Consider the following 18,032-nt stretch of genomic DNA (forward strand, 5'->3'; position numbering starts at 1 on the left):
GTTTTTCTTTTTTTCTTTCTTTCTTTCTTTTTTTTTTTTTAATCCACCCCCCCTTCTCCATCCCCAGTCCCCGGGCGGGGTTGCTAAGGAAACGGCCGCTTGGCAACGCGCGCGAGCCCGGGGGCCGGCGGCCGGCGCAGCGCCCCGCGCTGCTTCTGCTGCTGCTGCTGCTGCTGCTGCGATTGCAGCCGCCGCCGCCGCTCGCCCTGCCTCCTCCGCTGCCGCCGCGCCTCCTCCCTCATTCTCCGGCGCGCTCGCCTCCTCGCTAGATGGTGTGCGAGCCGCCCGAGAATTAGACACACTCCGGACGCGGCCAAAAGCAACCGAGAGGAGGTGTAGTGTGGTGCCAGGGGGAGGGAGGGGAGGGAGGGAGGGAAAGCGAAGAGGAGGAGGGGGAGGCAAAAACACCGAAAAACAAAAAGAGAGAAACAACACCCAACAACCAGGAGTGGGGGGGAAGAAAGAAAGAAAAGAAACCCACCCACCCATCAAAAAAAAAAAAAAAAAAAAAAAAAAAAAAAATCCTGTGGCGCGCCGCCTGGTTCCCGGGAAGACTCGCCAGCACCAGGGGGTGGGGGAGTGCGAGCTGAAAGCTGCTGGAGAGTGAGCAGCCCTAGCAGGGATGGACATGATGATGTTGGTGCAGGGTGCTTGTTGCTCGAACCAGTGGCTGGCGGCGGTGCTCCTCAGCCTGTGCTGCCTGCTACCCTCCTGCCTCCCGGCTGGACAGAGTGTGGACTTCCCCTGGGCTGCCGTGGACAACATGATGGTCAGAAAAGGGGACACGGCGGTGCTTAGGTAGGAAGAACGGCGTGCTTTTCGTACTTGTCTCGGTCTATCTTTCTGTCTCTCTTTGAACCCTCTCTGCCTTCTTTATAACACAAGCAATAATGCTGGTGGTGCTCATCATGGAAAGACCACATCTCAAGAATTCCAGGTGCAGATTCTTCCCGGAGCCCCGGGCCGTTTATGCTGGGGCAGGTAGCAAGCTGGACTTGTGATGCTAAAGCACTTTGCCGGAACGCCAAGTAGCCTGGGGATGAGTGAACTGTCAGGTTTAGAAGGAGGGGCAGGTGCCACTTTGAAACTGAATGCACAAGGTCTCTGTTTTACTGTCATGGGGTACTCTTGGAGAGTCTGACAAGTTTATAAGGTTTGTTTCTATTTTACTCCAGCATAAGCGACTCTTTCAAACTGCTGGTTCTCTGCTCCCATTTATTTTCCCTCTCACTTGGACACTCAGGCTCGATTTCTTGCTCTTTATCTTTCTTTCCTTTTACCGCTTTCTCTTTTCTTTCTTTTCTCTTTCTTCCTTCTCTTATACCATTTTCCCCACCTCCTTGTAACTCTTTTTCCCTCCAATATCTCTTTTCACACCTTTTCTATTTTCGTTTTTTCCCTCCTTTTTAAAATTTGTTCGCATATTTTCTCATTTTTATCTCCACGACTTTAATTTCTGTTCTTCACACTTAATCCCCTTTCCTCCTCTCTTTTAACCCTTTTCCTTTTAGTTAATTTTTTTTTATTCCTCCTTAATGTCCCTATCCTGTGCTTTTGACTCCCATTTCTCGTCCCTCTCCCAATACCGTTTCCCACCCCTGTGGCACACACAGGCATGGTCACTCTTCCCCTCCAGTACCATTTACTCACCCTCATAACTCTTATTTCTATAAACATACTACTTCACATACTCTCACATCCTCACATGCACTGGCACTTGCATGCTCTAAGAAACACTTCCACATTCAGATCCTCTCTCACTGTTTAAAAGGCATACTCTCCTTCTCTGTTCCACATTGTCACTCACACATGTGTACACACTGCCTCTCTCGCTCTCACTCTGGCTCTCCTCTCTTTTTCTCTTTCTATGTCTTTCTGTCGTCTCTTTCTTCCCACCTTCCTCCCTCCTTCAGTCTTCAGTTTTACTTCTTTTTCTCATTTTTCCTTTTTCCCTTCTTTCCCCTAAGCTTGATCTCTGAGGTGGTTTGTCATTAATGAACATCCATACCCTGGTTTTAACCCTAAGCAACAGTGCAGAGAGGGAGTCTGGAAATATTTCCTATGAAAATATAAATGATCACCAAAGCTTAGATCTAAACAAAGCTAAACGCCCTATTCCTTCATTTCTTTCCCATCACCCTCCCTTCTCCCCTTGCCACCCCACCTCACATTTCCCTGAAAGATCTTCTTTCTCTCCACTGGGTGGTAGTTGACTTGTAAGTGTGGCTTGCACAACATCAGTGTACTTGACATGTCTAAGGTGAAAGAGAGTGGGAAATGTTTCTGTTTGAATCATGCAACATATTTAAATTTAATGATGTGGGTGTGGTATATGACTTACACCTTTTGGAACATGCCTATGAGTTCAAATTTGGAATACTATCATATTTTTTAATATACATGAATGCATGTGTTTTTAATAATTTCTGTTTTGAATTAAAAAGTCACTGTATACAAAAGTAACTAATATCTTTGTTATTACATAGTAAAAAGAAAAACTTTTCTTTGTTGGTAACAGTGATAAACTCTTTGTCACAGAGAGGATATAAATTAAGCCTGTATGTACTCTTTATGTTAAGTTTGTTTTAGAAGTTTGAACAACAGTGATAAGGGCAAAACACTATCTTCAGAGATTGCAAACATATATCATGGGAGCTGCAATATGTATTTTTGTAGTAAGCAACATATTGCTTATTTGTAGTGAGCATTACCATTTCCACCCTAAAGGATTTAGAAGACTGCTTTTCTTTCAATAATATATTCTGGCATTTGGTTTACCAAACAAACAACAATTAAATAAATACTATGGTTAATGAAAATAGCTGGACCCACATTCTGCTTCCAGGAGACTCATGTTTAGTTCACTCATTGCTTCCAATAGTGAAGCTTCCCTAATATGTGGGGACCATATATTTCCAGTGTTGTTGGTTTGGTGCAGTCCTTGTTTACTTTGTGTGCTCTGTACTTCATCCATTTAGATGCTATATCCTGCATTTTGTGATATTGAGGGAACTTTTGACTTTCAAACTTCTTGAAGAGAACAGAGTCTCTTTGTCTTCTCGATAATGTTTCTAACAAATTAGATTTTAGTTTTTAAGTATTTTTTTATCATATGAAATAGAAATTTGAACTACATTACTTTTTACTCAAAGCAATTTGCTTATAGTAATTCTGAGATTCTCAAAGAAGTATCTAGTTGTTGAACTTCTTACATTGTCTGTAGGTTTTAAACTAATTTAACATATCCATTTATAAGAAATTCTGTCTCCATTAGAAAACGTTAAATATTGCCAGTTATTTTTTTCTTGACTTCTCTACAGCTGATAATTTCCTCTGCTCATAGACCAATATAGATAGAGCTTAAGGACTAATTGAGTATAGGCAACTCAGGTGATGCATTTTTTTTTTTTTAAATCAAGAGTAATGTCACAGTTATATTTTGTTTTTTCTTTGTATACTTAAAACCATATCTGTTGTTATTCTCTAACTCATTATAAAACAAAACAAAATTCTACCCTTCAAACATACGCCCTTGTCCCATCAAAATACGTGAATGAAGTGCTCAGGAGAACACTTAACCGAATTACATGATATCATTCATCAAACTTTGCACAGTATATTCTATTTTTAATGTAACATATTCCTCACAGTGTCTTTAATAAAAAACAAATAGTGGCATAACAGTTATCAAATAATTTTAAGTGCTAAAGGCCTTAAAGTGCAAACATGCCAGTCAGTGACTCTGTTGCTTGTGGTTACGCTAATGAAACAGAAGTTTAAAGGTCAAATGATACATTTCTGTTTCCTAAGTGCCAGAATGTCTGTTTTTGAGAAGAGGATCATGAAAAACAAAACTTTCCTTAAGTGTAGTTATAATACACAAGGGAAATTCATTCTGTTATCTAACTGTATCTGTCATTTTATAAATCATCTTTTCTGTTTAGCTTAAATACAGGATTTATGATGACATTCCACTTAATAATTTTAATATTTTTATCATTTTACCTTCGTCTCTTAGGGTTAGTGAAGCCATACATACGAAGTGTAAAGATGTTTCTTACTTTTAATAATATTATTCAGTGCTAAATTTCTGAATGATTCACTTGAATTATTTGGACCTTCTTGATAAAGTATTTAATGATACAGATATTCAATATAGTAATGTTTGATATTTCCCTTTCTTAAGCTTTGTATTTAAAAAATATATGGTGTCTAAAATACATTGTAATTTGCTATAAACACAAGCTGTTTCCATTAACTTATTAAATATAGACTTTAATTGCTACTACATTTAATATATACAGTATTTTATTCTTAACAGAACTTGTTAATCTTGTATGGAGACATTAACTTTTTTTACATTTTTTGAGTTGTATTTTGTAGTACATGGAAGATCTGAGTTAATACGTCATGGGCTGACCTAGTAGAGAACAGGAATGCTAGAACCATATTGGTTATGCTTCAGGACCCAATGTTTCTGGAACTGGAGAATTCAGGGGAATATAACTCTGCTCTAGAACAATACATAAATTTCAGGAGACTTAAAAAAATCATTTTGCAGTCACTTTAATATGAACCAGTTGCTTTACTCTTACCTTAGTAATAAATACTGTTATGTAAACATGTCAAAAATGTTTAATACTCCTTGGAAACAATACTATGAACATCCTTATTTACATCCTCCCAGTGCCTGCACATTTTTAAAACACGTGTTATTTTTAAGCTTAATTTTTTTCAATCTGTTTCTTATTCAGCCCTTCTGTATGAAGTTTGTACTTTTTTAGTCACCTTTCTGATATGATTTCAAAATATCCTATTATCTGGTTGTCATGCTTTAATCGAAAAAAGTAAGATTCTTTCCTTAATTGTGATATCTTCTTTTACCTTAGCAAAGTTGAACACAACTCTTGTCATTTTAATGCAATATATTTGAATGAAAGTTATGTGATATCCTACTATGATATTGTAATATGGAAGAAGGTTTTTGCTTAGGGCATATTTCTACACTATTGGAAACCACAAAACTTTTGCAAGTAAATTTATGAATGAATATGACAAGTATTTATGATTGCTTATCCTATTTGTTCACTACATTTGCCTTTTTATTAGACTACATTAACTGGTTATGATTTGAAATGCATGCTGTTACAATAAAATAAATGATTTCTGTGTGAGAATACAGAATTACCAATAGCAGTAAAAATCAATTATGGTGTACTTTTGGAATAGTATTTGAGAGTCTCATATTTTCTGTTGAGTTATTCCTACACATTGATGCATTATACTTTCCAAATGCTCAGTTCAACTTTACAAATATTTTCAATTTAGGACATTAAGGCACTATTTTAAAACTATTTAGTATGTCTATTAAATAGTATTATGAAGAAATATTTTTAAAATCCTGAGGGTTCTTTTTTTTTTTCTTTTTAAAAAGAGGAGGGATAATGGATTATCAGAATGGTCAATCTGGAAAAATATGTTCTAGAATATGTAATAAATGTTAAATGTTACCTATATTGATTTGCAGAACTGTTCTATTGGCAAGATATATTACTTGATACTTTAGTACACAACTATTAATAAAAGTATAAGATAATATTTTTAATTTTCTAGATAAATGTATTTTGCCCAATCTTTTTAGTTCAGAAGAATTCAAAAACCCATGTAGTTGTATAGATCTTTGAACACAAGCATGTTAATGAACTACTTATTTTAAATAGATAGGCTTTACAATTAAATCACTACCTAGAATAAGTTAATACTGCAATACCTGACTTCTACAGAATTTACAGAAATGTTCCCATCATGGTCTGTGTGAGTTCTGGGCCTGATTGACCAGACCCATCCTTTGTCCATCTGCTATTGTGTGCTATGGGGTGGTGGTGGGGTCTTCAGGTGGAGGCTGGAGCTAATCCCTAAAGCTACATTTCCCAGTCTTCCATGCGAACTATCTTCAGGCTGTCATTAGCCAATGGAAAGTAGTTTTTGGTGAAGGGACAACATCATGAAGTGAGGGGCTAGGGCATTTCTCCCCTCTTTCATTGTTTTGGGCAGTGTACAGCACTGTATTCATCTCCCATGGGAACCTTTTTTGTTTCAACTTCCAACTGATAACTAGCCCCTGTGTTTCTCTTTACTGCTTTATCCCTTCTTGCCTTCAACCTAGTAGTAGTAGTGGCTTCCTGATGTTACTAACCACTGAGTTATCTTACCACCTTCTATTTAGCTTCCCAGGTATTCTATCCCCTTTAAAATACATTTCCTACATTAAATTCTCCCATTTTTAATACACAGAATGGTGGTGTTTGTAGAACCTTGATAGATACATAGTGAAAAGTGATAGTTTTTGTGATTTTAATTATATTTGATTGAGTGACTGTGGCACTATAAATGTTGCTTACTAGCACTGAATGTAATAGTTTTTAAAGGAAACGTGCATAGAAGTTAAGCCATAAGAATATTGAGGCATATTACAAAGAAAAAAGAAGAGGCTTTTTAATCCATACACAGATTATATTAATAATGAACCAAATGAATAAATGTTGAATTAATATAACATTTAATAATTTCAGTAGGAAAATATATAATGTTGCTATGTGTGGAAAATAAATTGATGAACATATATTGATGAGATTCAATAACAGTGTTACATTTTTTTACTAAGCCAAAAATAACTATGATTAAACCCTGCTTGTAGATATGTGATCAAAATGCTAAGACAATTCATAGAGTGTTGCCTATTGAATTCAATAAAAATTAAATGTCTTTCTTTATATAGAATAACATCTGAGGTGACAATAAAAGTTTCTAGTTTTTACGAAGTATATGACCGTAACAATATTGCTAATTGAACTATTTGACTATTGTAGGAATTAGTCTCAAACAAGTAGAATCTTTTGATTAAAACTCAAGTCATTTTTCTACCATATCTTGTTTCAGAATTGCAGAAATTAAGACGTTATAGACATCACATGACTTAAACATTTTTTTTTTTTGAGATGGAGTCTCGCTTTGTCCCCCAGGCTGGAGTGAAGTGGCACAATCATAGCTCAGTGTAGCCTCTAAATCCTTGGGCTCAAGTGATCCTCCTGCCTTAGCCTTCTGAGTAGCTGGGACTACAGGTGTGTGCTAACATACCTGGCTAATTTATTTTTATTTTTATTTTTAAAGATGGGGTCTTACTGTGTTGCCCAGACTGGTCTCAAACTCCTGGCCTCAAGCCATCCTTATGCCTGAAGCTGTCAAGTAGCTAGAGTTATAGATGAAAGCCCCCTCTTAACTGTGTATCAGATGATGTGGTGACCTTCTCATTTGCTCCTGCAAAACACTTTCTAAAAGACACTTATATAGGTGTCTGGTTCATATATAAATAAACGATTGTCATTGAGTCCCACTATTGGTACATTTTTCTGTAATTATTCAGGAGAAATGATCATTTAAGACTGTCGTTAAATGACTCTCTCTCAGGGATGCTCTAGAGAGGATTTCTGAATTTGGAAGGAAGTTGAATTTCTTTTCTTTTTCTTTTTTTTTTTTTTTTTGAGACGGAGTCTCGCTCTGTCGCCCGGGCTGGAGTGCAGTGGCCGGATCTCAGCTCACTGCAAGCTCCGCCTCCCGGGTTCACGTCATTCTCCTGCCTCAGCCTCCCGAGTAGCTGGGACTACAGGCGCCCGCCACCTCGCCTGGCTATTTTTTTGTATTTTTTAGTAGAGACGGGGTTTCACCGTGTTAGCCAGGATGGTCTTGATCTCCTGACCTCGTGATCCGCCCGTCTCGGCCTCCCAAAGTGCTGGAATTACAGGCTTGAGCCACCGCGCCCGGCCGGAAGTTGAATTTCTTGATATCGTTCATTGCATTTCTCTGGAAGCTCACTGATAGATTAAAGATTGTCATTGTCACTTTCTATGCATATGAAAAAATAAAATTTATTGTGTTTTTTTCTAGGAGTATCCTATTACCTGTCATTTTGCTTTTCTAAAGGAAATGTTAAATTGGTTCACATTTTATTTTGTCAGATATTTTATGTGTTGTTTCAAATTAACCAGCAGAAACAAAAACTTCCCGTATGACTGGAGACTAAAATCTCAGATTTTTCTACACAGTCATAATCGTTATCAAATTGAGTTTTAATTACTCTGCTGTATATATTACAGAAAAAAGTGGTATAACTTATAAGATCTTTATGAATAAATAATAGAAATTGATATTTTGCAAATATGTATTTTCTGTTTTTCTTTGCTATTTTAATTTTGATTAGAAAAACACACGGGTTTGTAGTGGTAAAACGCTCGTGCAGCTATCTGTAGGGCCTTAGCACAGAAGCTTTCATGTATCAGGCCAATATCCACTAATTTTTGAATTAATGAGTAAATGGAAGGGTAAGTGAAGAAATGAATGTATTTAAGTGTTTTTTTGTTAAATCCATATATCAACAGTCCCTGCCTTAAGTAATTCCTGCAGAAGTCTTAGTGGTTTAAGAGATATACATTGGAAATATTCAGTGTCTTTAAATTACAGGACATAGTCTACTTTGAAGAAAATATACTTCTTGCTAAAGGTATTATTAAATAAAATGTTCCAAAATATAAGGCATTTTACCTAAGAAAGGTAAAGTGTTCTTTGATTAACTTCTATTTTGTGTGTATTTGCGTGTGTGTGTGTATGTGCTATGTTAAGATTTCAAAGGTATTCTTACTGTAGGTTTAAGCAGAAAAGTGTGAAATGTAATGATTTAGTTGTAAGATTTTGAAATGTAGTTATAATTTTAAGAAGATCCCAGATTTTACATTGTATAGGAAGGCTTTTGCCCTTGACAATTATAATCAACAGATAGCAGGAACAGTTCAAAATAGCAAAATATCTATTGTGGCCTCCTAACATTTGTTTCTGTTTCTACCTCAACTTGTGGAGCCTTCTCTTCCTTTCTCCTAAAGCTTTAATTAAACGAAATCAATAAGGATACAAAGGTAGAAAGAATTTGCTATTGCTACAATTTTACTGAATTGTAAAAAGTAGCTACAAGCCCCAAACCAGAGCAGAACTTTTGTATCATTTTAACCATCTCCTAGAGGTAGGTCAGCAGTACTTTATAAACCACAGTGTATTGATACTAGCTGATAGAATTTTAATGTGGTCATATGGCTTTGATTTATAATGTTGAGGATGTTATCTATTGGTGTAGTGATTTCTAAGCCATATCAAGTTCTGAATCCTGACAGAGGACCTTTGATGCTCTTATAAGCATTCAGCTGGCATGGGAATTGGTCTCTTAATCACCTTCTCTAAGAAAAGAAGAATAGAGGAAAGGAGGAATTTGGCAGTGTTGCCAGCATTAAATGTTGCTCTTTTGAATAAAAGCCAATTCATTGTACTTTCCAGATAGCTGGTAATTTACTCAATTTAAGGAAGATGTTTATAACCCTTTTTAGTCCGGAACAAAGTTGTTCTTTACTGAATTTTTCTGAGTCGTTTGGACATAGGTCCAGTGCCCATGCTCATGCTATTGATAGAGTTTGTGTGCGTATTAGTGTGTGTTTAAAGCTGTGGCTACTGCCATAAAGTATGTAAAGGTTTTAGATAAGTTAAAGAGCCATGGAAAATATGTGTTCCATTGTCTTCAGAAACCCCTTTCTTTTCATGCAACTAAGTTACATTTAGAAGTATTAATGAATTTAAGAGATACTGTGAATATAAGAGCTGTAATCAGAAGATATTTTATATATTTTCTTTAATAACATTTATCCTGTAATATAAGGGTGTCTAATAAAGAGATCGTAAAGTTTTTCTAATTTTATAAATAGAATATTTCTTACAGTAGACTATATTTAGATACCTAATATTTGATTTGTAAGTATTTTCAAATTAGTGTATTTGGCTGATGATCAGTTGAATAGAAAATGGCTTGTGGACTACTTAGTGTAGTGCTTGGTAGATTATTAGTATTAAAAACCTGAATGTTGAGTGAAAGAATGGGAGAAGAGATGGGGAGGAAGGGAAGAGGAAGAAAGGGAGGGAGGAAAGCATTTTAAGCTGTATTAGTGACTTCTCATCACATTACCTTAAACTTTAGATCCCTTGGGATGACATAGAATTAAGCCCAGACATTTCATTATATAGAAGTATAAGAGAAAATATATTTAATTTCGGCCGGGCGCGGTGGCTCAAGCCTGTAATCCCAGCACTTTGGGAGGCCGAGACGGGCGGATCACGAGGTCAGGAGATCAAGACCATCCTGGCTAACACAGCGAAACCCCGTCTCTACTAAAAAATACAAAAAATTAGCCGAGCGAAGTGGTGGGCGTCTGTAGTCCCAGCTACTCGGGAGGCTGAGGCAGGAGAATGGCGTAAACCCGGGAGGCGGAGCTTGCAGTGAGCCGAGATCTGGCCACTGCACTCCAGCCTGGGCGACAGAGCGAGACTCCGTCTCAAAAAAAAAAAAAAAAAAAAAAAAAAAAAAAAAAAGAAAATATATTTAATTTCATATAATTATTAAATAACTGAAATAATTCTAAGCCCTTAATTTTCTGTATTAGTCTGTTTTCATACTGTTGATAAAGACACACACGAGACCGGGAAGAAAAAGAGGTTTAATTGGACTTACAATTCCACGTGACTGGTGAGGCCTCAGAATCATGGCGGGAGGCAAAAAGCACTTCTTACAAGGTGGCAGCAAGAGAAAATGAGGAAGAAGCAAAAACAGAAGCCCCTGATCAACTCATCAGATCTTGTGAGACTTACTCATTATCATGAGAATAGCATGGGAAAGACAGCCCCTCATGATTCAATTACTTCCCCCTAGGTCCCTCCCACAACATATAGGAATTCTGGGATATACAACTCAAGTTGAGATTTGGGTGGGTGCACAGCTGAATCATATCACTTTTCCATGATGAAGTAATATACACTGTACATATTGAAGTTTGAAAATTGTGTTTTTCATGCAGGTGTATGTCTTCCTTCTCAGTTACTAGTCTATATTTATTTTAGAACATAGATAGCAGCTTTATACCTTGGCCTGCAATTGGGTCAGGGGCCATTTTTTGGAATATGTTCACAAAAGGAGATTAGATATACCGTAAGCGCTCATTTAGTGTTGTTGATAAGTTTTTAGAAACTCTGACTTAAGCAAAATGATGTATAATGAAAATAAGTTTTCTTCCTTCCTCAACATTATAAGAAAACAACATGGAACAAAATGATGTTACTCAATCACCTGCTGTATGTTGTTTTACTTAAAGTTGCAGCTTCCAAGAATCTATTCACATCATTGAGGGATTATAATACATCTTTGAAAAGTCTTCTGCATCTCTTTCTTATGCTTATGTTACTTATTTTTGTTCACAAATTATTCTAGATGTGAAGTTACTTTTGCTTATTTGTACAGTTTATCATCTATCATAATTGCTTAGTTTCCTGCTTAGTTCCTGCTTCTGTACTTACTGGCTATGTGACCTGGAACAAAAGCCTTGTCTCCACAACAGAAGTAGATGGGTTAAATGAGATATTACATGTAAAATGCTGGCAGTACGTAACACATAGTAAGTACTAAAAGTACATTAGCTAATAATTTTATGCTGCTTTTTTCCTGCTAATCTCACTTTGAAATTTATTGGCACTTGGCTTCACATCTGGAAGTAGAAACACACTAAAAAATGTTTTAGCTCTTAGGGTGCACACCCAGAGCACTCAAAAGAAATGGAATCACAAATTTTATGCTCAACAGACTGATGGTGATTTGATTCACTTACCAGAAGTGACAGAGCACTATAATTGGGTGGTCACATGAAGCAATGAGGACTTAAGTGAGAAATGGAAAGAAACAGAAGAGAAGAAGTAAAAGTAATTAGAAATAAGTAATGACAGTGAAAGAGTCGGAGGATGAAGATGAACATTTGTGACAGTTTAGAATGGAAGATATGACAGCTCGTGATAACTGGAATAGTTGATAAGAGGACTAGCATTAAAAAATTAGCAAACTCTAATCGTGATAACTGATAACTGGAATAGTTGATAAGAGGACTAGCATTAAAAAATTAGCAAACTCTGGATTCTGGATAGTGTAGCAAATAATTATTGAGGATTAGATATATTCTTATGGTTCCTCGGGGCATCTGTAGGTTATGCTGAAGGCAATGCAGTTCAGAAGCAGTAGGTATGGGCAAGAACTTTCCCTATACATTGCCATTGTTGCCAGAGGCAATATACTGAATTAAAGCTTGGAATTATGTATGAATGCTTGCCCTAATTCTGCATATTTGCAAAATGCACAGCATAGTGTTTTATCGTCATGATGGTGGAGCCATCATCAACATCATGATTCAGATTGAAATCACAGTCCCAGAACATCTACCATATATAACATACGTTCACAACTATGTACAATAAACTATTTCTTTCCCACTCTTATAGCCAAGTAGATTGGCAAGGGAAGGTAACTTGAACCAGTTGGAACAGTTAGCAAGTGGCGGAGCCACAATTACAATCCAAGTCCTTTATCCCAAGCCCAGTGCCTTTCTCATTATCTTGTACCTCTTACTAAAAGAAATCAAAACAATTGACAAAAAATTTATTCGTTATTCATTTATTATGCATTTACTGATCACCAACTGCCTTTTAGCTTCTAAGTCTACAGTGATTAAAAACATCAAGACAGTATGTTCTATAGTTGAGGAAACGTGAAATTGTTTAAATGAGATTACATATTTGGCATATTAAATGCATATGCATATATATTTAATATATAGCATATATAATATATAGCATATATATTAAATGGTCACATGCATTTAGTAGATAGGAAAATTGTGAATTTTTAAAACTACTATAGATATTCTGGAGGAAAATATCTCATCCATAAATGATTCCACCTTTAATGATTACAAGCTATTGATAACATAACAGAAAAAACAGCTATTGAACATCACACATAGTTAGGTATTATGTATTGATCACTGCAATGAATCTTTACAACAAACTATACTTCTTCTACTTTACAAATGGGGAAACAACGTCATAGAAGCTGAGTAATTTTCCGAACTTTATTACAGCAATTAATGCATAACCATGATTTGATCCTAGGCCTGTGTGTCTCCAAGGCTCGTGCTCATTTCCTTTCAAAAGCCACAATATGTCCTGAAGCTTTTTTGTATACTCTAGTCCTTAAAAGAAATGAAAATCAGTAGTTCCTTGTTATAGTATTCCAAGTCCCTAGTTTAATCATCTGAATGTCCATCCTGATATAACTCTGAACAGCTGAATCACCTTGATTCACTCCTTTGATAGGGGTTAGGCAGCCAATAATTTTAAGCACCATTATTTCCCAAGATAGGAAGATCCAAAGATTCAGAGACCTATAAAAGTTCCTTGTACTCCGATTTCAATAACACGTCAGTAGTAAGTTACAGTGTCTTATGTTTAATTGCCATCAATGAAAAATATCAAGCGTATTAGATATGTTGCCTTTCTCTGCTAGCTGGTAGCAGTAGTTTATATAGTTTATAGCCTAATTGAAAACTTGTTTGTATCCAATAGTACATAATTTAAGAATCTTTTAAAATGTGCTTATATATCCTTCTTCTAGAGACTTTGCATGTGTACCCAAGAGAAGTGTAAATTTTACGATGGCTGCGGCTGCTTTATATATCCAAAGCTTTTCCAGTAAAGTACTATTTTTGTCTCATATTGTTAAAAAATGCTTTCAAACCTTTATAACCCAGTTCTAGCTCCTTCTTCGCATGCTTACACCCTTCCATTTTATATTGTTTATTCTATCAATTTTATATTAGTCTGTTATCTCACTTGGCTGTACATAAGAATATAACAGACATAGTCAACAGCATTAATTTATTTAAAATTATTAATCCTGTATATTTCTATTTGTATAGAATGTTTTCTAAATTCTAGAATCCTTGAATTGATTTTTAATTTTTCTTTCTTTCTTTGGAAATGTGTATTTTTCCATTCATTGTATAGTTTTTCCCATAGGCAATGTGTTATTTCAGGAGTTCATTCACTCAATTTCTGCATTTATGCATTGAGTCCCTGTAGTATGCTATCCACTTTCTGTGAGTTTAAGATCCAATGATGATAAGAGATAAGTTCCTATCTATTGAATTTACATTGTAATTCAGTCTATATTCTCAAACACTGTTGTGTGTTATAAAAAACTTACATGTTCTGCTTCACTGACTCTTAGCTCAGTGGCCACAGCAAGTTATTCGGTTTTTCTGAGACTCAGTTTTCTTGTCTATAAAATGGAAATACTGAAAGCTACTCCCATACTTATTGTGATCACTATAGTAACGTTCGTGAATATGCCGAAAGCAGTGTCAGACACAGTTCGTGTTCTTTCGTTATCAGTTGTCTTTCTTATGCTGCCTTCCTCCTCTTCCTGTAATACAGCTATATTTTATGGCCAGAAAAATCTAGTTAAAGAAATTGTTACGTGTTATATTGTACTTGATGTATTCTGTTGGCTAATAACTTCTGAGGTTCACCTATTTTAAATTCAAGGCAGCTTTCTGATGCTGTGAAGAGTAGAGTGTATCTGAAGACGTGATGACCATCTCACACATATTGTTTCTACTTCTTGGACTTATTTTTTTCTTCATCTGAGATGCTTGTCCTTCATACTGTTTTCTCTGTAATACTTTTATACATGGATTTTCCTCTAAATTTATCATCAGTTTTTGACATATTCTGAAAGTCTATGAAGGTTTATTTTCTTCATTATTTCTTCTGTTAGCATCATAATCTTTTTACCATCGTTGTGTGTTTCTTCTACTATACTACACTTTTTTCAATAGACTTGTATTTTCCTTTTTCTTGGTTGAAATGATATGTGTAAGGGATACCTGATGCTTTATTTTACCAACAAAGCAAACAATATTTTTAATTCTTTTGCAAATAATTCTTCATTGAAATAGCACATTCGTGCTTTTTTGATTTTATTTTATCAGTTATTTTAACACAAATGGGTGCAATGGATGACCCTTCTCTCTAGCAATTTCAGTAATTGGTGAGTTGATTTTCTGAATTTTCTTGTGGCATTCAAAAATTCTCTTCATATTTGATACATATAACTAGTTTCTTACAGACAATATCTGGACTTTTCCATATTGTCCAGCTTTAAGTAGGACACAGTGTATATAATATTACTACGGGGACATCACTAAAATGAAAATTCTTGATAATATTCTTTTTTCACATTAAAATTCCTATTCACCTTTCTTCTCCTATATAAGAATATATTATTCTTACTATTTCAAAATTCTCATAAAACCCTTTAATAGCCTCATCATTTTTCTACTTACAGTTACGTATGCATGTGTATGTGAGATGGGGTCCTTGCAAATAGTGGCATATTTCTATGAACTATTTTGAAAATTGGGTGAGGAAACTGATTCCGATCAGTTACCTCACTGTAAAATGGGTTAATGATAATGCTTAACCAATAGGTTCTAAGAATTCAATGAGATAAACGTTGTAAACTCCTCAACATCATGCCTGGTACGAAATAAACAAATGTTGCTAGTATGATTTTTCTAAATATTAACAATAAACCTTCATCGATATTATAGGGAATTAGCTGATAGCAATCAACATCAAAGTTTTCTGATAACATGATTACCTCTTTACTCTCCAGTATCCTTTAGGGACTTACTAATTATTCTTTATTTCAGATAGGACCTTTTGCTATTGCCCTCTCTTGTGTGGGACATTCTCCTTCTCATCAATTGATTTTCTAAAAAAAGAATTTTAATAATTTTCAGGTTCTATTTATTCTCTAAATTTAGCTCAATGGTATTTTTTTCTCATTCCCAAATTTGTGTTTGTGTGCGTGTGTGTATCTGTCTCTATTTATATACACTTGGTACATTTTTTAGATTTTTATGTATGTATGTACATACCTACACACATTTGTGAATGTATTTACATAGTGAATGTGTTTACCCTGCATTTAACACAAGATGTGATAAAAATGTGTTTGGTGAAGATAAAGAAATTCCTTTCTTGTATTTTAGTTAATTATATACATATTTTATAAAAGACTTTTACCCAGCTATAGACCTGGTGAAGAAAGAACTGTTACTTTAATTGCCTTAGTATCACTTAAGGCCTTTAACAGGCTTGGTGTGTAGAAATAAGTAAGTGAATCTATAAAAAACGTATTTCTCTCAGTAGAATCTTTTACCATGTTTAGTTTCTGACAGTGTATGTACTTATGGTACATATGCATTTTTAATTTATTAAGTTATTAAAGTTTGTTACTATTTAACATAGTTTACATAGATCCATTTGGAATATATGTTGAGGTAAATATGTATTGGCATCTCCATTTTTTAGAGTTCATTACAATGTTATGTCAGTTACTCACCAGAAGTTTTGTGAGGCCAAGGGCACACTTTTCTGTAAATATAGCTGCCATACTCCCAGAAAATGTTAATATCAATAACATTATGATGATGTAATAACATGGATGGGAAATCTCACAAAAGATTATCTTAGGAGTTTAGTAAGGTGCTATATTTAAAAAATGTAATGCTCTCTGAAAGTAAGATTATTTTTGGAATTTTACTTTATAAAATCACTTGAATTCCAGAGTGCATACTGTAATTTTTTTTGAATAGGAGATTATAAAATAGGACATCATAAGTGAGGAAGAAGAATTAAGTCCCAGCTGATAGGACTAATCAAATAAACTTCAGAGTTGGAAAATTATTTTGAATATTCTGTTATGATAATGATGATAGTCCTATGATGTGTATAATCTATTAAGAAAATTGTTTTTCAAATTTATAAAACTAGGAAGCTCATTGAAGATTTTTCAAATATCTTTTAAGTTCTTAGCAGGTATGCTTAATACTGCATGCCTTAGAGATTTAAGAAACAAATAATTCTTAGTTTGGTTTTAAAGATAAAAACTTTTGGTTTCTGGTGCCTACAGGGTATATTACCATTTAGTGGGGCATTCAATAGTTTATTGATTGAATATATTTTCATTTTCTTGAAAGCTTAAAATACACTTAACAACTGACTTGTTATTCTGTAGTATACAAGTTTCATACTTTAGGCTCAAATTAATTCCTAGTAGTTTAATTAAATTGGATGTTTACATTTCAGTTATTTTTCTTAGAGAAAAAATGTAAAAGAGGAATTTTGATGTACTCAAAGATTAATGGAAATATTGAAGCTGATTGACCTTAGTATCACAAAATTAATTAAAATTAAAGGCTAACAAAACTATCTTCTTAATGAAAGGATCAATTTATTATCTTATTTATATGTAAGATTATAATCTTACATATAAATATAAGATATATATCTTATTTATATGTAAGATATATAAGATATTTATTAATATATTATTCAAAATATCCAAATTATTTTGAATGATTTTCTGTTGGCATCATCAGATAGGTTGGTGGTTAAACAGGCAAACAGCTATCAGCAGTCATGCATAATTAAAACAAAAAGATTGTCCAAGAGTTTAGAGTAATTGTAGCCTAGAGAAAAGAAATCTGCTATGTAAGATATACAGAAATTAGTAGTGTGGTGTAGTTATTCAACTTTGATTAATTAGAAAATGTTAAATTATTTGCAACTATTGAACTATTTTATGAAGAAATGACAGTTAATCTAAAAGTTATTCAGTACAGTAATTTATAATAATTATAGATTTATTACATTAACACAATCTTCAAAGTGACAAAGATAAAGAAAATAATTTCTTATTAATGTGTTTTCCATCTGTAGAAAACTTAAACTTTGGTATATTTTTTAGATTTCTCTTTTATTTCAAAACGGTAGTTTTCTACAAAGAAATAAAACATTATCATTTTAAATGATTATTTATTTATTTTTATTGTACTTTAAGTTCTAGAGTACATGTGCACAATGTGCAGGCTTGTTACTTTATTACTGAGAAAGTCTATTCATTATTAAATGTTTTATACGTGTTAGTAGGGGCTGTATTTTCTGTCATTAAAAGTAATTGATTCATTTAAATATCATAAAATATTTGAAAACTTTTT

At 34.4% G+C, this 18,032-nt stretch overlaps 1 protein-coding gene across 1 annotated transcript in view; it reads left to right on the forward strand.

Moving 5' to 3' along the window:
* Positions 1-532: 532 nt before the first annotated feature.
* Positions 533-18,032, forward strand: part of NEGR1 (neuronal growth regulator 1) — an 885,521-nt gene continuing 868,021 nt past the window's right edge. Inside the window, 1 exon segment of the mRNA NM_001261637.1 lies at positions 533-798. Coding sequence (NP_001248566.1) covers positions 623-798 — 176 coding nt within the window. The 5' untranslated portion in view covers positions 533-622.

Source organism: Macaca mulatta, chromosome 1 (genome assembly GCF_049350105.2).
Source record: "Macaca mulatta isolate MMU2019108-1 chromosome 1, T2T-MMU8v2.0, whole genome shotgun sequence".
In the NCBI taxonomy this organism is placed as follows: Eukaryota; Metazoa; Chordata; class Mammalia; order Primates; family Cercopithecidae; genus Macaca; species Macaca mulatta.